The sequence below is a fragment of the Hippocampus comes genome, unplaced genomic scaffold (assembly GCF_001891065.2).
Source record: "Hippocampus comes isolate QL1 unplaced genomic scaffold, H_comes_QL1_v1.1 scaffold326, whole genome shotgun sequence".
Classification (NCBI taxonomy): Eukaryota; Metazoa; Chordata; class Actinopteri; order Syngnathiformes; family Syngnathidae; genus Hippocampus; species Hippocampus comes.
The window spans coordinates 288,451-308,853 of NW_017805930.1; the positions used below are offsets into that span (position 1 = coordinate 288,451).

At 42.1% G+C, this 20,403-nt stretch overlaps 2 protein-coding genes and 1 long non-coding RNA gene across 4 annotated transcripts in view; 1 reads left to right on the top strand and 2 right to left on the bottom strand.

The window, feature by feature from the left end:
* Nucleotides 1-12,490, bottom strand: part of LOC109527812 (uncharacterized) — a 49,921-nt gene extending 37,431 nt beyond the window's left edge. Inside the window, exons 1-2 of the long non-coding RNA XR_002170586.1 lie at nt 11,719-12,490; nt 5,904-6,034 (exon numbers count right to left, since the gene is read on the bottom strand). This is a non-coding gene — a long non-coding RNA (uncharacterized LOC109527812). The remainder of the gene's footprint in view (nt 1-5,903; nt 6,035-11,718) is intronic.
* The window catches only part of pitpnc1a (phosphatidylinositol transfer protein cytoplasmic 1a), a 42,906-nt gene extending 26,785 nt beyond the window's left edge, over nt 1-16,121 (top strand). For both annotated transcript variants that reach the window (XM_019889919.1, XM_019889920.1), the window contains exons 2-9: nt 1,496-1,644; nt 6,621-6,709; nt 7,694-7,701; nt 10,058-10,129; nt 12,497-12,592; nt 13,661-13,816; nt 14,055-14,118; nt 14,681-16,121. In XM_019889919.1, coding sequence (XP_019745478.1) covers nt 1,496-1,644; nt 6,621-6,709; nt 7,694-7,701; nt 10,058-10,129; nt 12,497-12,592; nt 13,661-13,816; nt 14,055-14,118; nt 14,681-14,994 — 948 coding nt within the window. In that variant the 3' untranslated portion in view covers nt 14,995-16,121. The remainder of the gene's footprint in view (nt 1-1,495; nt 1,645-6,620; nt 6,710-7,693; nt 7,702-10,057; nt 10,130-12,496; nt 12,593-13,660; nt 13,817-14,054; nt 14,119-14,680) is intronic.
* A 658-nt stretch (nt 16,122-16,779) lies between these two features.
* Nucleotides 16,780-20,361, bottom strand: slc25a19 (solute carrier family 25 member 19). The gene is made up of 7 exons (XM_019889736.1): nt 20,232-20,361; nt 19,578-19,729; nt 19,245-19,400; nt 18,277-18,447; nt 17,849-18,029; nt 17,595-17,725; nt 16,780-17,133 (listed from the first exon to the last, which is right to left on the bottom strand). Exons 2-7 carry the CDS (start codon nt 19,707-19,709, stop codon nt 16,936-16,938), a joined length of 969 nt encoding a protein of 322 aa, XP_019745295.1. The 5' UTR covers nt 19,710-19,729; nt 20,232-20,361; the 3' UTR covers nt 16,780-16,935.
* Between the last annotated feature and the right edge of the window lie 42 nt (nt 20,362-20,403).

The window sequence follows — 20,403 nt, forward strand, 5'->3', positions numbered from 1 at the left end:
TCTTGCCTTCCAGATCGTTAGGTCTCTATAATATTATTAATATAATAATAATAATAATAATAATAATATGAAACACAGTAATGCATTTCGTCATATTTATGAATGAAGGGTTAGGTTCAGAAACCGGTGGAATTTCTTTTCGGAATGGCAACGCACAGTAAAAGCCACATTCCACATGCTTTTCTAGGTCAAACTTAAAACATAAAAATGAAAATCTCCAAAACCTGAGGTGCTAGAAAAGAAGTCAACCTTTTTTTTTTAATTAGCATCAAAAATACCTTTATGCACACATAAAGCAATCTCAGATTCAAATTTGTTCTTGAACCAGTGTAATTTTCAACAAACCTCGGCTGCGCTGAAATACTTCCTGCTTCGTTCGTCTTCCAAATTTATGTCCAAACGAAAGACGTGTGCCACCATCTAGCGGTCAACTGTGGAATTACACTCAATATAAATGCTAAATAAAGTTATTGACTGTACAAAAAAAAAAATATGATAAGACTGCAAACCTGAAACCCGCGATGGAGAGGACTTTACTGTACTTGTCTTTTTTCCCCGTGAGCTTAACAAAGCTATCCTCCATTGGTACTCCGAATGTGTATGCAAGTGTGTCTATATGAGCACCCGGCATTCCTGCTGAGAGACAAAAGTCATCATGCATGCCGGATGCATTTCTCAGACCTGGAAATAGGCGTGCGAGCAGTCCGGACTCTCCATCTCCCTGCAACACTTGTATGGAAAATAGTTGCCACCCGACTAGGCCTGTCAGGACGTCTAATAAGAGTTTGTCACGTGGCCAAGTGGGTCAGTGAGTGATGAATCAAAGGTCATTCAAATGAAGGTTACTCGTGGGTCGCCGGGTCCTAATTCGGGATTGGGCGCTTTGTCATTGCACTATAGCCAGTTGCTAATCTGCGCGGCTTTGCTGTAGTGACCATCGCGAGATCAATGTCAAATACTTCCTTGACTTTCCCTGTGGTTGAGCTTTATGACCGGTCTAAAATTGCAGTGGGACCTTGATCTACAAATGCCAGCCATTTTTAAATTTATTTATTTTATTGGAGGGGGGGCATGTTGCTGGCCCAAATTATTCCAGAAGATTAATTCACATAATGGTCAAAAACACAAATATAAAATAAGAACTCTCGCAAGGAACTGCTCTAGGCCACAGCTCACACCCAGTCGCTCACACTGAACTGACCAGGTGACCCAACTCCCATCTCCTCATGTCACTTACTAGGCCACACCCCTTAAATTATTCACTGACATGGATGCTTTTGAGTAGAAGGTCACGTTTTGGGGTCGATGGCGGGGTCTCCGCTTGTCACGTCAATTATGGGGGAGAGAAATGCGCTGCTTAATTTCAATTGATTCCAAGGTGGCTTTGCTCATATCACAAGGCCACTCAGTCAAGATGACCTTCACCCACCGAAATGGACGCAATGATTGCTCTACAATTGTATCTAATTATTTTGTTTGCCATCCTGTCTTGCAGTACCGCATTGGCCAGCTGTACATGATCAGCAAGCACAGCAACGAACAGAGCGAACGTGGCGAGGGAGTGGAGGTGGTGCAGAATGAGCCCTACGAGGACCCCGAGCACGGATCGGGCCAGTTTACTGAGAAACGCATCTACCTCAACAAGTGAGTCCCCTCTACTTACCATCCGCTTTCACACCGGCATATATTTGGGTGAAACATTTATTTGGGAAAAATCTTCAAATCAAGACCTTCACATGGACGATGAAAAATGCTTCACGCTTCCACCTTTCTCGGGTGTTCCTGAGCAGACAGATTGGGGTCGCTTCTTGTGCGTTCAAATTAAACCAACGGTTGCAATTTAATCTTGAATGTATAAAAATCTACTGAAATGAAATTCATGTGTGTATATTGTGTGTGCTATGCACAGGATATAATACAAAATCGAAAACTTTCCATTACGTCACCAAGCAGTCCGGTTCTGTTCAATAAGGTGTGGTTACCAATAACGACAGACAGGGTATTCTTCCAATCAATATCAATGTTGTTTTGAAAGCGCTTGCCCTTTTCTGAACAGTTTCGATCATCCCGTTCCTGAATTTCCAAACGGCAGACCCCGGTTCGCATCGTCTCTTAGCCATGAACGCAAATCAAGACTCATTATGGTGTACATTTCATCACGTCAACATGAGTAAGCCACTCGTAAAAATGACAGGAGGGATTTTTTAAAATATGATGATGTGACACTTCAACATGGCAACATCAAAAGCACGTCTTACTGAAATAAACAGCCGAGCATCGACAGTGACACATATAGGACATGATATGGGAGGCTTTGCTCGCTGCATGTTTTTAACCATTTTGGGAATGAGTAAGGGATTAAGCGTACGGATGAGGTCTGGTTGGCGTTGTGCGCTCCTGAGTTGCTTCAGTGTGAAATTGACTGTTTTAAATGGTCAATCAAATGCCGCCGCCAAGAATGTGTAGCGGTCTGCGCCGGAAGAAATGGTGTGTTTGCTGGAAATACTTCTGACTTGAGCACAGAGGTCAGTCTAGGTGACAGTGACGGTTCACTTCATTGATTTGGTCTATTGTATTTCGACTGCAAAGGCGGAGCTGCTGACCGACTGAACGCTGCAGATGGCCAATAAGTGTCATCATCCGATGCCTCTGACACACCGAGCAATGCGTCTGAATTAACCTCGCACACCTGGCAACTGACCATTGCGAGGACGAGAGGGTGGGAAGACATTACACCAGTTTTAAAAATCGCTGCATTGGCTCCCCGTGTGTTCCGAGAGCAATTTTAAGGTGCTTGCTTAGCTTGGCTTTTGAATAACTCATTTATATACTTCTTTTAATTTAAATTGTTCTTTTTTTTTTTTTAACCCGTTCGTGCACCGTGTAACCTGATAACATGATAAGCTGTCCACTAAAGCAACCACTGTCCCCGAAAGGGTTAAAACTCCAGTGTTTCCTGATGGGGGGGCCTCTACTTTGGGAGGTGTGGCGGCTGTCAGCATGGATGAGCTCCCCTTGGGTGCTCTTTTCCTTATATGGTTTTGTTGTGCCTTGCCATGTCTTTTTTAACATAGATCATCAGTGTGTGTGTGTGTGTGTGTGTGTGTGTGTGTGTGTATTTTGGGCGAGTAGGAGGGTCCTCTTTTTATGTTGTATTTTTGATGTTTTAATTGCACGGCACTTTAAGGTGCATTTTTATGTAGGAAAAGTGCTATGTAAATAAAGTTTGATTGATTGATTTGCGTTTTAGTAGTAGTAGAATATTTTCTACTCTACTCACTTTACTCCTTACATCCCCAATTTTTTAATGACTTCAACCTGGACTTGTGCTTTTTAATGAGCTGTTTTTAACAAGCAGCTGGCCACAAAATCCCCACCCCCCAAAAAAAAAGTTTTTCAGACAGAGACGAAAAGATTTTATGGTCATGGACGACAAGTGAAAGGACCTCTGGGAAATTTGAAGTGAAGTGGTTTGGATAGACTGTGTGTGTGTGTGTGTGTGTGTGTGTGTGTGTGTGTGTGTGTGTGTGTGTGTGTGTGTGTGTGTGTGTGTGTGTGTGTGTGTGTGTGTGAAAGAGACATGAAGTCAGTCTAAGAAATGGATCATTTAACCTTTCTTCAAAACTACTCTCCACATAGCCTGTTCGTGGCCAAAATGTAATTTTGCAAATTAGAGATAGACCGATCTGTTTTGTTTTGGGGTTTTTTTCAAGGCCAATGCCAATTATGAGAAGTCAAGGAGGCCGCGCAACAATATTGGGAGTCGATATTCATTTTCAGTAAACGTGAAAATATTAATGTCAATTAAAAAAAAAAAAAAACTTCCAACTTGTAACTTTGTTGATATGTTTACTGAACAACTTTTCAAATTTTCTAAAACTTAAACAAGAGACATTTTTTGGGGAACAATAATAAAAAGTTCAGGGAGCTTCCAATGTCATCAGCATGTCTTTAAAAGCTAAATGAAAATTTATATGCGGGGGAAATAGCTCCCTATAGTAATTTAGAGTAACGTTTTCCCAACATTTCAAAAATAGCTGCAATGTTAAAACTTTTTGATCAGGTAGAGGTCGATCTCTGTAAAAAGAAATTGCCTGCCTTAGCGGGAGAGCGGCCACGGGGAGGCAGGGACACACTTTTGGAGCACGTAAAGTGCAGAATCATCACTAACGTATATGTTTCAAAGGTGGGCTACTTTAAAAATAATTAATAGTTTTTTTTTACGAGCATGATAGTTGCCTAAGCTGTTGGGTACACTCCACTAACACAAAACATGAGCCCACATTTTCAACTCTAGATCACGTATATGTTTCAAAGGTGGGCTCCTTTAAAAATAATTAATAGTTTTTTTTTTACAAGAAGGCTAGTTGCCTAAGCTGTTGGGTACACTCCACGAACACAAAACATGAGCCCACATTTTCAACTCTAGATCATTTCTGGATTAAAATGTCCTTGTTTTAGAAAGAATTACCAGTATGGATCAGTCTTTTGTGCTTTTCTTCGACGTCATTATTTGTCATCTCTTATTGGCTGGGTATTAAGGTCCGTGATGAAAGTGGGGGTGGGGGCGACTGTGATTTAGAGACATGGTAGGCTGTTCAACAAAGGGTTAAACGCTGACTGATGCAAGAAGCCTTTCTGGACAATTGCACTTGTGTAATGATGCAATCAAGTGTGTGTCAGTGTGTGAGGTGTCTTGGCCGCACATAAAGCTGCATAATGACACATAGCTAGTTGACTATGTCTTGAAAGTTCTCTTCTCGAGGAGGGAATTGCTTCGGTGGCCCAGTATCTGTTTCTCTCGTTGGTTTCTATGAAGCCATTAGGATTCTTCAGAATAATGTTTTTTCACACTCCCATGAGTGATTTAAGAGTGAAAATGTAATCAGGAGCACTTGTAATGACAGTTTGGTGTGTAACTTGGCTGCTCCCAACCTCGCTTGATTGGCTTATTTTCAGTCTGTAGTAATCTGGACCGAGCCTCATTTGTGGTGCACTGAACCAATTCTGATAGAGTGGTCCATTCGCCATCAATTGCTGCATTCTACAATGTCTTTGTTTTTTTTTTGTATCATTTTTTTGAAGCAGTGACTTGAACATTTCTCATTATAACACCAAAGTCTGTCAATTTCTATTTTGCTGGGATGCCCAATGAGGTGCCAGCAACTATCAGCATTAAGAGTCCGTCACGGAGTATTTATGAGCAAGTCCACTGCAGGGTGTTGGCTGTAATCGACATTAACAGTGGCCATCATGACTGACTGACCTCTGGTACTGCGTCACACTGCTGGATGGTTTCCAGTGCCTATGCCTTTTTCATAAGTCAGAATTTTTTAACTTCATGGCGACAATGTGTAAGTCTTTAAAATGCTTTGAGCCTCTTCCCATGTGTTTGGGGATCATAGTGTGTGGTTTATTTAATTTATTATAATTACGTTTAGGGTAACGTCAGTTACAGTGCTGTGAAAAAGTATTTGCCCCCCTCTGGATTTCTGTGTTCTTTTCGTGTTTATCATAAAAAGTTTCAGTTCATCAAATTGATTTTAATATCACAGAGAGACTATGCAAGGAAATATGCAATGCAGTTTCGACATGATTATTTCATTTACCATTTACTTTGCTTCCTCAGGACAAGGACAACTTGTGGGATAAATTATGAACATACGTGGGGGGATTGACACACCTTCACCGCCTATGCCAAACAGCTTATTTTGTCGTTGGCTCTTGTTTTGTTTCCAGAACCTCCAACCACGCATGTGGGACTGAGCGCAATGACACAAACCATCAAAAACGTGCAATAATTCAATATAAACGCCTAAAACAGTGCCACATACATCCGGAGCTGCTCAAAATCACCATTTTTCCAATAACATAAACATGTCAATAAAGTGAATCAAACTCACCAGAAATGCCGATTATTAAGAGTATCAATGTGTGCGGATCACGACGGGCGTGGGTTTCCCTTCCAACTGTTTTGCCAACCAATCAAAAGGACGAGAAATCGTTGACATCATCCAAGGCCAGCGCTCTGACACTGTCAAGATAAATTTGAAATCTGATTAGTGAAAGAAATAATCTCATTGCTAATGTAGTTGAAAATAATGGGGCAGCACTACTGATTGGCATGGCAACACTTGGAGGCTGAAATTTGAATGGACAAGAAATAAGTACAATTCGAAAATCCATATACATATTCTGGAAGCAGTGCAGCCAAGAGAAACATCTATGAAATGAAGAGAATAACCCGGTGGGAATAAAAAAAATGTAATTTCACTGAATTAATGTGGTATGTAAGTGCTTCTGATAGTGTTTTGCCCAGCAGAGGACCACCCAAAAAACACTAAAAGAGAGTCTGCAGCAAGAGCAGAATGAATTGTTTGGCACAGACATTGAGCATTTGGCACATTTTACACGCGTCCACAGTTGCTGTGCCCATCCCACAAATGCAATGTTCTTTCCAAATGGGGCAAGGTAAAGCTTTCCAACTGTGTAAAAATGGTTTGCCAAGTTTCATTTTGTTACAACAGAAAACAAAAAACCAAAACAAAAAAATGTTGAAATGTTCTGTCTCTTTTTCACCATGTCGCCAATGCCTCCGTGTTTTATTTTGTGGGTCGCAGCAAGCTGCCAAGTTGGGCCAGGGCGGTGGTGCCCAAGATTTTCTACGTGACAGAGAAGGCTTGGAACTACTACCCGTACACCATTACCGGTATGCTGCCGCAATTTTCTGTCCAAACAGGAGCACCCTAAAAAAAAGGCTTGGGAAATCTCCCCGCAACCACCCCCAAAATAGGGGGGAAAAAAGACAGAAATGTGACACCCAAAATTGACATCGGCTTGGGAAATCCCACCAACACCACCCCCACAAAAGGGAGAAAAAAAAAAGACAGAAATGTGACACCCAAAATTGACATCTTTAAAAAAATAGAGAATAGAATGAGAAAAATGTTTGGAGTAAATGGAACATATTTTAAAAAACAAATAAATGTGCAAATAAAGAAACCACCCCAGACTTTGTCACCCTCAAATCAACATTTGTCTGCTTTTTTTTTTTTTTAATATATCTTAAATAGTATTGACGTGCACATAAATAAACTGTTCAAAAAAATAAAGTGAACACTTAAACAGCACAATTTCCTCCCAAGTGTTCCCTTTATTTTTTTTGTGCAATATATGTGCACATAACTGTAGAAATATGAACCAGTTTATGCATTTCAGATTGCACTTCATCCAGGATCATTTATCGTTGATGGTGACGGAGTAGGAATTAAATAGCTTTCACATTTTGCATATGATAAATAAAAGGTTCGATCAATCACATGAGCATAGGGGTGGCACAAACCCTATCAAAGTCGTCGTGTTTGCGTCAAGGATTTCAGCGTCATGCCACAAAATCTACCGTATTTGGTATACAGTGGACTTGCCAGATCCTAAAGGTGAACTTTGATTACGTGCAACATGTCAACCGCACGCTCATGTGAGCTTGGCCTCGAGTGCGTCTGCCGTAATGATATCGCAGCTCCAAGTGTTTTGGTTTTTTTTTTCTTTGGACAAAATGCTGTTTTTCTCTTCATCACTCACCCTGTTTTTATTTACTTCTTTGTATTCCGCTTCCTGCCTGCCACCGCCCCGCACCGCCACCTTCTCACATTCTGTCCATTGAATCGACGGCCACCGCTGGGAATTTAATCAGAGTACACGGTGAGTAGTTTTGATGAAGCGATACAAGTGGAAATATGCGCTCCCATGTTGCTATGAATGACTTTTCTGATGCCTCCATTTGTTCGGTACTCTTCCGATGACATCAAACAGCAGCAAAGGGTGGGAAGGAAGCAATTACAAATATTTGGTGGCTGTGTATTAACATGAAAGATTAAGATGATTTCACGTGATGGAGATTAATAAAGGGTCACAAAATGCTGGCAAAGCAGTTAAAGCGGAAAGGATGAAAAAGCACCAACGCCATCTAGCACAGGGATGGGCAGTTTAAATGCTGGAAGGGGCCACAATTTTTTACACATGGGGGTGGGGGGGGGGCAAATAAGACCACGCACTTCCTAACCAGATGTATGACAAAAATAGATGCAAAATGCGTGCTCATTTTTGATACTACATCATTCAATGCATCTCTGAAAGGTCCGCTATCCTGAAACAACAAAGACTTTGAAACTAACAACAAAACCACATACTGTAATTTCTTCTTATTCTTCTTCTTAAAATTGACCATTGAAGGATGGCACAAAACTGCTGAACAAGAACATTAAGCACACAAACTCATTTTTCACAAAAAAGAACTCAATCAAAATTGGAGTATTACTGAGGTACGATGTTTGTCCTGCCTATCATTCCAATTCTGCAAAAAGTATTTGAACTACTCAGATTCTAGTATAGGGCAGTATAATAAGCCACAGTGAAACCCCCCTGGCGGGCCAGTGGTTAGCGCGTCGACCTCACAGTGCCGAGGTACCGGATTCAATTCCAGCCCCGGCTTCCCTGTGTGGAGTTTGCATGTTCTCCCCGGGCCTGTGTGGGTTTTCTTTGGGTAATCCAGTTTCCTCCCATGTTCCAGGAAGAGGCATGGCAGGTTAATGGATCACTCTAAATTGTTCCTAGGTATGAGTGTGAGCGCGGATAGTTGTTCGTCTCTGTGTGCCCTGCGATTGGCTGGCAACCAGTTCAGGGTCTCCCCTGCCTACTGACCGAAGACGGCTGGGATAGGCTCCAACATCCCCCGTGACCCTTGTGAGGATAAAGCGGATCAGGAAATGGATTGATGGATGGACGAAACGCCACTAATGTTTGTCTATCATCGAGTGGTGACTGGTGATATTACAATCTAAAACTACATTAAACGCCAATAAGTTCACAGTTCAGCACCCGTGAATTTGCATAGACATGGATTTTTATTAATTTTTTTAATACATTTTTTTGGTCAGAAGTTTGATGTGTCATGGTTTTTCGGTATGTCCCCCCTACCCCCATTTTGCCCCCATGTTCCATTGAGAACATTTATTGAATAGCTATCAGCATTTTTCAAAGACTTTGCTTTGTTAAAAAGAAAAAAAAAAATGGGGTTTGGGGGCGTGAACCCTGAGTTCGCACGGTCATGAACACATATCTTCCAAGATCTCCAGAGGTCCAAATCTAAGATCAGTTCAGTGAGTCAAAGTGAACAAATGAAGGACATTTGACAGAGAAGACATTCCACCTAAGCCCCTCTCTCAGCTTTATCGTAACTTGTTAATGATTTGCGCTGAGATGAAGCGCAAACGATTTGCTCTTAGACTTAAGATGGAGTAGCCTGTCCTGTAAAGGCAGCGAGAAAACATCAATAGGGGGCGAAAAAAGCAACAGCAGTGGGTTGATCTTCTCACTTCAGGCTGTTTGTTTGTTTTTAACAAAATCTATCAGAATGATGTCTAGGAGACTCGTGAAAGGCTGCGGCGTCCATATATGCTTGCTCTTTACATCTTCATGCAGACCCAAATTGAATTGAATAGTTATTTAAGTATGACTTAAATGTGCACCAGTGTATTTCCACGAAGTATCCATACACAATCTGAGCCTCTTCCCCTCACGAGGTGTCTTCGGGCAGCAGGCGGGATGCACTCTGTAATGGATGCCAGCCACTCACATGGCACACAAAGAAAAACAACTATTGCCACTCACAAAGACAGCTAGGGACAATTTTGATTGCTCCATGAACCTGCCATCCACATTTTTTAAATGTGGGAGGAAACCTGGAGAAAACCCACGCTGGCACGGGGAGCCCAGATTCAAACCCTCGACCTCCGTATGTATGTACAGTGCTAATGTTTAAATGTATAATGTTGCAATAGCGCACAATACTATTAATTAAACTCTGTAGGAATTTGACTTTCTAGAAATGTTTTTAATGAGGTCTTCGGCTTACCACTTGCATTTTAAAGTAGGTCATGATGGTGTTACTTAGAGAGCTACTTTCTTATTTAGGTGTTACTTAGTGCTGTTAAAAAATGTAATTTTGTGTGTGTGTGTGTGTGTGTGTGTGTGTGTGTGTGTGTGTGTGTGTCGCTAGTGCTCTTTCCTGCCCAAGTTCTCCATCCATATAGAGAGCAAATACGAGGACAACAAAGGAAGCAACGACAAGGTGAGTCAAAAGTTGCACAACGCTTGCATGATCTTTGATGTCATTTTCTCTTCATATTCTCTCTTTCTCCGTAAAAGCAGCTTAGAAAGAAAAAACTGTACGAAATCTGTCTGGAAATATGGTCGGTATTAGCGAGAGTAGGTAATGGCTTGGCAGAACAACCGGTGAAGCGGCGTGAAATTTGAGTGCCGACTTGAGCTGGTTAAGTGTCTGAAGGTGAATGTGAAATGGCCCATAACGTAAAACGGAGGATGGGAGTACTAATTTAATCATAAAGGAGGATTTGAAAAGTGAGGGAAGATGAGTGGCAGCCCATGCACCTGCCACCTTCCATTTCAGTCTCAACGTGACGAGGACACGATTGCTCCTTAATCATTTGTGCATCCAAAAAAAAAAATAGAATCAAAGATATTTCAATTAAATCTATTTTAAATTACTTGATACGTTTTTTTTAATTTCTCAAGTCTTACTACCAATGGTACTAAGTAAATACAAATTCTTAATGAAAAACACATTTTGTTTTACAAGTACAAAGTCTGCACGAGACATGCATTGTGCACAAAAATACAACCCAAGGAGTTAATCAGTACGTTTGATTATACTAGATTTTTAAGTAAGTAAATGAACTTCTGCTTAAATACAGAGCGTGTGAGACCTTCTGGTTCTGTCACTTCTTTTTACTCGTGTACAGTACTACAAGTTGCGTCGTGTGACATCTTAATGGCACATTATGCAATGGTGACCCACAGTTGTAATAAAAGAGGCCACAGCACCACCCAGTGGCCACCAATGGGCATTGCAGGCTCCCAGATCACAGCTGTCCACAGTTCACGTTTGAGAGCGATCCAGTCTCTTAGTTTGACCCCCACCAGCAAAGTTTTCCAGTTTGTACCCGCGGGATGACACCTGAACCATGAAAAATCTGACCATGCTATTTTTTATGTTTATTTAATTCCCAATTTCATCTGTTGCTGCTTTCATCCTTCCGACACAGCAAATTGTCATAGAATAGATATGTTTGTATTATTGTGTGAGAAGGAATCACAAACATTATTATGTACCGCCCCAAAAGCCAAATGCATTTTGTATTCTTATTCCCACAACTTCTTTGACATTATTTTTCCACATTTCTGTTTCAACCCAAAATTCCAAGCAGAGGGCGATTTCTCACATTCCGAAAATTGCCACTTTTAGCCAAAATTCTCCCTAAAATAAATTGAGACATTGACAATGTGTTTCGAAAAAAAACGTTAATTTTCCAATGACTAATATACTCTGTCCTAATTATGTGCTGGCTTTTAACGATTTAATCATTTTAAAAAGGCAAACGTCACATATCGGTATTGATAACGGCAATAACGGCCTTGTTTTTCGTATTAAAACGAAAATATTGATCGTGACCTGACGTCATGCCTCCCACGCGCACAGCCCACTCACGCGCGTGCACGGCGCCGCGCTAATAATTTTTCTCCGTTGCTAGCATGACTTCTTCGCTAAGGAGTCTTGCCAAAACCGAAATGTTATCAGGTGGTTGTTGTATTTATTGTAAAGTACAATCAATTAAAATGTTAGAGAGGCGCTCGATTTACCTAACAAGCCGATGTTAATGGTAACGCTGGCGCAGGTGGTGGTTGCAGGTGTCCAGAATGAGCCGTCCACGCTTCAAATAACAACATTTACAAGTCGAGAAGTTTCCAATAATTTCTTTTGAACCTGTGTTGTTACAGACGAGTGTGAAATAAGCGGCCAAGAAAGTAGAAAAGTCTCCTTTCTTTGCGAGAGTTTGAGTGTGAGCCGCGATGTGTATGAGCAAGGATTGACCGGTCCCTTGGTCCCGCCTTCTTTCCCAGCTGTCTCTGATTGTGAAGTTTTTCGTTTTAGTTTCACCATAAATGCAGAAATACTGATTTTGAAAATGTATTTAGAGAGAGAAAACTATGCCGGAGAGGAATTTTTTTTTTTTTTTTTGCCTTCACAATAAGTGTCATTTTTAATCACCACAAGCTCCACCTTGCATATTAACATATTTATACATTATCATTCCATTCGTATCCCGAGTCCCACAAGAAAAATTAACGATCAAATCTCAGATCTGAGCTGTAGTTTTGAGGAAAATATTTTATCATTCTGCCTCCTGCATGTCTTTCAATCTGGTTTGTTCCGTTGGTACGTTTTGATTTGCAACGCACACACACACACACACACACACACACACACACACACACACACACACACACACACACACACACACACACTCAATGTGTGGCTTGGGAAATCACAGTACATCAGCACACACTTTACTAAAGGCCAAAAGTGTGTTATTGATCAGGCTGTCATCACTCGTTTGAGTTGTGCCTTCCAATGCAGATATTTTCCTGTGAGCCCCGAGATGAGGAAACTGAGGTGTGTTTTGTGGACATCGCCTATGATGAGGTTCCGGAACGGCACTACAAGGATTCAGAGGTGACCATACTGCCTTTACTCATTTTGACTTTCTGTACAAAATACAAAATACAAAAATACCACAAAAGAGTGAAAAAGGTGATGTTTTTTTTAGGGAACAAGACAGGATAGGTTTAAAAAAAATAGCAAAAAGGTGAATTTGTGCACAGTGAGTCACGAGCCAGGGTATTTATAAGATAAGAAAACCTTTATTCGTCCCAAAATTCAGAAATTCCCAATTTACAGCAGCAAAGTTTCTAATAGACCACAGGTGTCAAACTCAAGGCCCTGGGGCCAGATCTGGCCCATGAAAGCAAATCAAAGATGTAACCTTTCATGATGCTTGCTAAAATCTCTACCAAAATTCTCTAACCAATATCGCCAATCTCCTTTATACTTGCTTGCTAAAGCGGCACTTAGCATACGCGGCAGGCCTGGCATGCCACCGGCTGGCTCTGCGGGGACGGAGCGTTAGCCGCAGTTCAACAGTGAAGCCCGAGACAAATGAGCGCAATAGCATAATGAGTCCGGAGGGACCGCTGATTAATGTACGCAAAGGTAGTAATGAAGGCCCGCCTGTCAAGCGTGTGGACCTGCTTTCCAGAGATCCACATGTGTGTGTGTGCGTGTGTGAGTGCTACAAGTTAGGAATTTGAATTTAATACCTAGATCAGCCGCAAACCTTGAACACGATCCGAAGCACTGGCCTACATTTACAAGCAAAACTATTCCTATTTGTTCCATGAAAGTGTATTAATTTACTCCCAACAATCCATTCTCGTCAGTTGCGTCAACTGCGTTTCCCAGTGAGCTGGCCCTTGATGAAGTCAGCATTTTCCTGTACTCTGTTTGGTTAGTCAGAGTTAGAGGGGGCTTCCTCATGTTTTAAGAGAAATATTGTTTTTTTGAACCTTTACAGTTATGTTTTGTTCTATTGCATTTTTGTGTAGATGACGGTTTCTATAATTATGGTATGGATAGCGGTGGTTGGGATATGAAAGGCCCGCCACACGCTGAGTGATATGCCGAAAGTTCATGTTACATGATTTGAATGAATGAATATGTGCTTTTTGTCTCGGTCTCATATAGGATTTGCGCTATTTCAAGTCCAAGAAGACCGAGCGTGGACTCCTGCAGGAAGGCTGGATAGACACGCAGGATCCCATCATGTGCTCCTACAAGCTGGTCAGCGTCAAATTTGAAGTGTGGGGCCTGCAGACACGCGTGGAGCAATTCGTACACAAGGTCAGCATGAGAACATTCCAAAAAAAAAAATCAAATACAATTTCATACATTACTCGCAAAAGGCTGCGGATATTGGACTCATGAATCAACGTCCAAGCTCGGGAGTGAAGACAAAATGTTGGGGGCATGAAGTACCCTCAGCTGTAAAGAGTCAAATGAAAGCACTCAATGCGATTCCTACCACACATCCTTGAAGCGTCTCTTGACTGTTTTCTTCATTTGTGGCATTTGTGCTCAGGTCATACGAGATGTTCTGCTCTTGGGACACAAGCAGGCCTTTGCCTGGGTGGATGAATGGATTGGTGAGTGGCAAACCTTGCATGAATCGACTCACATCGGGACGACAAAGAGTCAGCGACGGAAATTAGACGTTTCTTTCAGGAAGTTAACCAGGGACAGGCGGGATTTTTTTTTCCCCCGCCAGGGGGAAAAAAAAGGGCTTAACCGATACATAGTGGGGCTGACGAAATAATTTACAACATCCAATAAAATGCTGGATGGGCTGAAGTGGGGCTACACAGATTTTTAAATGTGAAATTTCCTTCTGTTTCAGCTATTACCCGTCAGATAAAAATCACATCACGCCCAATTTCTGTTTTTGTTGATTTTTTTTTTTTTTTATCGTGTACAATAATCTATACTTGTACTTTTCTAAGGAGAAAACACATTTAAAAAGGAATACTGATGTTCTTGGGGGCGCTGCAACAGATTACAGTGGACCACCACATCCTTGCAACTTCACCTTTTTTATGATTTCATTTTTTGGTTTAAAAAAGAAAATAAGAAATTTTCCACACAACGTGATTGGTGATAAAAACGACCCTTTGAATAGTATCACGTGACTGCCTGTGTCCCCGACGGCAGACATGAGCATGGAGGAGGTGCGAGAGTACGAGCGCGCCACTCAGGAAGCCACCAACCTGAAGATCGGCACCTTCCCGCCGACCATCGCCATCAGCGAGACGCCGCTGCCCTGCAGTACCCGAAGCGGGCCCAACAGTGCCCCCTCCACGCCACTCTCTACCGAGGCACCTGAGTTCCTCACCGTGCCCAAGGACCGCCCCCGCAAGAAGTCGGCCCCAGAGACCCTGACTCTGCCCGACCCGCAGGGACGGCGGGATTCCCTTTTCAAACTTCCCAGCTTCTTCTCCTGGAACTCAGGCTCGCAGCCCGAATGAAGAGTCGAGGATGTCGCATCCCGTGACGGCCCCTCGGCTGGCTGAAGGCGGTTTTCGGCATGACGGCGGTCTCAGCTCCCACACCTGCCACAGAGCCTAGCGAGGCTTCCTGTAGGTTGCCAAGAGGGAAATACACAAGCCCGAAGCACTGTTCAGCACTCTTGGCCCTGTTAAGTGTAGCATACATTCCTTACAAATAATTTAAATTTCAGAAAAGAAAAAAAAAAAGCTCAAGAGACAAGCTCAGGGTCTGGGTGCTCACGTCTGTTGTGATGGAGTCACATGATGCACATCTGGTGGACACTTGTTTTGCTTCATGAGCTGGCATCGTGATTGACACGTGTGTCTGTGTCACTTCACTAGTATGACTTTGGGGGGATGGGGCTATAAATACCATGAACCCCAGTATTTGCAAGAAAGTAGGGACCGAGCAGAACACCCCCTAAAATGGTTACCGTCGACACCAGATGGCGCCAAAGCATTACTTTTGTCCATTTGAAGCCCCTTAACTCAATGCAACATAGTTCCTCTGAACACATATACCACAAGATAGCATCAAACCACTACACTTTTGTCTAAATAAAGCTCCTCAACTCACTTGAACGTAGTTCCTTGGAACCAAACACTACTTTTGTCGAAATGAAGCTCCTCAACTCATGTCAACTAAGTTCCTTGGCACCATGATACCACTAGATGGTGGTAAAGTGCTACTTTTATCGCAGTGATGTGTTCCAGACCCACCTCATAAAATCTATGGTGCACATAAAAACTCCCACACACTTGAACATATTGAAACACTTTTTCAACACATTGTAAATATATTTGAAACCCACACCCCCTAAAAAAGTAAAACTAATTGCTGTCCTAAAATGCAAAGAAAGTACTGTACATATTGAAGTCTCTGTGTCCATGCATGTGGCTTTAAGAGGCGGGGCCTGCTTAGGTTATTCATGAAATCAGCGAGTCTGCGTGAGTGGTGATTGACCGCAGCTTCATTGTGTTTTACTGTTCTCCTGACATAAACAGCTGAAATGTGCATTGTAAGCGTGGCTCTCCGTTCCCATATGTGAGGGCTTCACAGTAATTATCCTGTAAAAACTTGTATTTTAAAAAAAAAAAAAAATCAATCTTCAGGTGCTGTCATGCTAATTGACTGTTGTGTATTTCTATGGACGCACAATCTATTTTGTATGTGTGTTGATCATAGTACTTGTGTAAGCCGTGGCGTACTTTGCATGACTTTTGAATTTGGGCAAATTGAATGTTGTGTTTTTCGCATATTCTTCAACGTGATACCCACTTCTCTGTTTACTTTTGCTACTTCAATCATTTGAGCAGCTTGAATCACTTTCACCTCATTCTGTTATTGGGTTTCCTATTGTGTAAAGTCAATGAAATAAATTCTTGTTGCATTAATAGGAGTGCTTCGTTATTGTTGCGCTCATATGACAAAATCAAAAAACGTACTGTATATGTAACAGAACATAAACAGCAACTTCTGCAAAATTTACTGAAACATTTGACAGCTGGACATGTGCATTCAAAAGCTTCGAGAAGGTCACATTAAGTTCACCTGTGAAGGTTTGAATGCATTTTAGGCTCGTCCTGATATTTCACCTAAAGGCCAAATGTCCTTAAATTTTTCTGAGCACCGTATATGTTGTAGGCTTGAACTGCTTTGCCATCTAGCGGCGGAGTTTCTGATAGCTCATGCGTGAGTAAACAAAGAACCAAAAAAAACTTCTAAATCAAGACACCAACACACAGAATGATTGGAGTCAATGGTTCAGATGTGCAAAGTTCTGTTTAATATCAAAATAAACCCATCAGAGTATTCTCCGAAAGACATAATAGAATAAATAAATGTTTTCCATGTAGCATGCAACCTCCATTTTGTAAACTCAACAGGAAGTGGCTGTGACTACTTCCCGCCCACCTTAGCTATCTTGCCGCCGCACGTCCATTGAGGTCTTTGAGGTCTCGGAACGCATTGAGGAACAATTCGTAGCAGAAGAATGTGAGGCCGGTGGACAGGGCCGCCTTGAGCAGGCTGGGAGAGAGGCCTTTAAAGAAGCCTCGTACGCCCTCCTCTCTGGAGATCTGCGCCACACAGTCTGCTAAGCCTCGGTAACGTCGCACCTGGAAGCATTTTGGGGGGGGGGAATAACCTCTGATCAGTTACATCACTAGTTAAGTCACTGGTGTCAAACTCAAGGCCCGGGGGCCAGATCCGGCCCGCCAGGTCATTTTATGTGGCCCGCAAAAGCAAATCATGTGTATAAACTTACTATTATCGCGACTAAAAAGAGTTTGACACCCCGATTTAAGTACAGTATTTGTTTGACATTGCGTTTATTTGATCTTATACTGTTTTTGTACCTTGCCAGTTATTTCTATCACTAAGTTATTTCATTTGTTCCTGTACAAGACATTTTCAAACATTGTTGTACTTTTTTGAAACCCCCAAATAATAAACCACATGGCACTTTGAATGCATATGAAAACACCTGCCCCTCAAATTAGGCTAGTTTTAGCTGGACCTGAAAATCGGATGAAAAGAGAGTTAAACATTAATAAAAGGACACAAATAAGCAGCTGACCTGTCCAAACTGAATTCTGGCCTCCTCAAAACCTCCAACTTGTAGTCTCTTCTTAAACAGGTCCAACGGGTATGTGACTGTTTTGCTAATCATTCCGGCTGCACTGCCACACACAATACTCCTGAGGCTTTCTTCAACGTAAAAAGACAGCAGACGCACAAACGTGATTGGTCAGAGTGGCAACACTGCCGCCTGGAGGAGAAAAAAAAACAAAACATCTATTTTAAACTAAAAGCCTGAATGAGTGCACTGACCTCTCGATTTGCCAGCGGACGGAGGTGGCGCCAGCAGCCTTTTGAAGACGTTGTAGAAGAAGAACTGCATGCCGGCGTAAGGAAACACAGCGATGAGCACTGGCGAGAGGCCGCGGTAGAATGTCAGCACGCCCTCCGAGCGCCACATTGTACGCACACCGTCTGTCAGGTTCTTGTACAACTGCAAACACACAACCCACCCACATATCCACATAGTGAGTTGAGGAGTCTCATCAATGAATAGTGTATTTTCACTATTTTCAGCAGGGTATAATAAAATAGCAAATGTCCCCTTTTCTGCAAATTGATTCTCGTAAAATGCCATTTTCCAACTTCACTCTTGGAGGGTCACCTTACAAGATATCCCCGCAATCAACTCGTCAGAAAGGGTGGCCAGGTTTGAACGTTGTGTCCAATTCGTTTCCCACCTTGGGTTCTCCCTGGGCGGCAAAGCGCGTCCTGAGCGTGTCCAGAGGCTGACACGTCACCGTGGCAGAGCAGGCGGCCAAGCCTCCGCACAGAAAGTGCACTCCGGATGTCTGGCTGTCAAAGGGCGTAGTGTCGTGCACTGCCTTGGTCAGAAACTCAAAAGTAGTAAACTGCAACACAAAATATTACCAGTTTTTAATCACACACAAAATGTACTAAGACAAATAGAAATTAAATTAATTTGCAGTACCCCTTTTTCTTTAATCAGTTTTTTAATGTTTTTTTTTACAGTTTTACAGGCAAGACCATATTTAGAGTTGAGCAGAGGGCACCCTTAGTGTGGAACACATTGCTAGCCTCACAGCATAATTGTCTTTATCATGTTGACGTTTCTGTGACTAGATCAGTTAAAGAAAAAAAAAAGCAGCAACAGAGCATCACACGGCCATCACTAGGCTTCACTGTTGGCATAATGTTCTTTTTATCAAATACTGAGCCATTTTTACCCCAGCCATAACAGGTCACATATCTTTCAAAAAATTCAATTTTTGACTCATCCACAGAATATTTTTCCAAAACTCTTGAGGATCAACAAGATGTCTTTTGGCGAATGCGAGACAAGCCTTTTGGTTGAATTTTGGACAGCAGTGGTTTTCGTCTGGGAACTCTCCCATGGATGCCATTTTCAGCCAGTGTCTTTCTTATGGTGCAGTTGTGAACGCTGACACAAACTGAAGCCGGCGTGGTCTGGAATTCTTTGGCTTTTATTCTAGGAAGAATTTTAGCTTGTTGACCACTACTGGGAATATTTGTCACTGTTTCCACTTTTCTCCATTTGTGGATAATGGCTCTGACAGTGACTTAGGCAACTTTGCTAAAAGGCTGAATGACTTTGAGTATTTTTGTAAGCTCTGTTTGTATGTGTTGATGCTCCGTGAGTGTTTAAAAAGCAGAGGGGAGGTTGTACCTGCACTGCTCCATAGCAGATGGAGAGCAACTGTGCGGGAACATGGCCCTTCCAAAAAGCAGCGAGGCCCTCCTCTGTGCGAATGCAACGTGCCGCCTGAAGTAATCCCCAGTACTTCCCTCCTGGGGTTGTAGAAGACACACTCTCAATCTGAAGCTGCAAGAGAAAGTAATATTGATATCATAAAAACAATATTCATTTTATAAGAGCCCCCAATTGTTCGGATTTGCCATGGGACTGGTAACTAGTCCAAATCCGCCCCACAACCATAATGAAGACAAACACGATAGAAGATGTATGGATGGATAATGTGACAACTCCATGTCACACTACCTGAAATCGAATTTTAATGACATCCAAAGGGCTGATGACGGCTCGGGTGACCATGCCAGCAGCCGACCCCGCCAGGGCTGCCTCCTGGGCACGAAGCGGTAACTTCTGTGCCCGGGGGTCATAGCCCACCATGTTGCCAAGGTTTCTGCTACCTGTTAAAACAGACGAACAGAGAATTATATTGTACAATGTATTGTATTGTATAGTACAACAGTACAACATTGTACTGTTGGTGTCATCGCACATGACAGTTATGGAAAAACTGATATTAGTTTCCGACGAAATAACTCCCATTTAAGAATTTGCAGGAGTGGACTTGTGCTGAGTCATTCGTCTAAAATCAAGTAAGAATTCTCAAATTTTGAAATGAAATACCCAAGTCTTTACCTCCCATTTCCAAGCCCCCCTTAGAAATAAGAGAACATTTTTAAATTCTTGGTTGATTCTCCACGTAATCAAACAAGAATTTTACATTTCGTATTCGGCAAATGGAGAAACTGTCATGGTTCTGAAATTTGTAACGCGAGAATTATATTGTAAACAAAGCCGGCAGTAGAGGGCATGTTGTAGGACTTTGCTAAAAGCTAAGCTAACAACGAGAACATTTCGCGAGGAGGAATACAACAGTAATAACCAGTGCAGTCAATAACTTACTTGGCTAAATGCGTTGGCGTTTTTGAAAAATACGCCTAAAATGCTCGGCATAGACGTCGAACTCTGACTTGAACAAGTCAAACGAATACGGTTTCCGCCATTGACTGTTACAACCACTTCCTGGAGATGACGTTCCACAGTATGAATGTGCTTTAAAATAATAAATACAGCT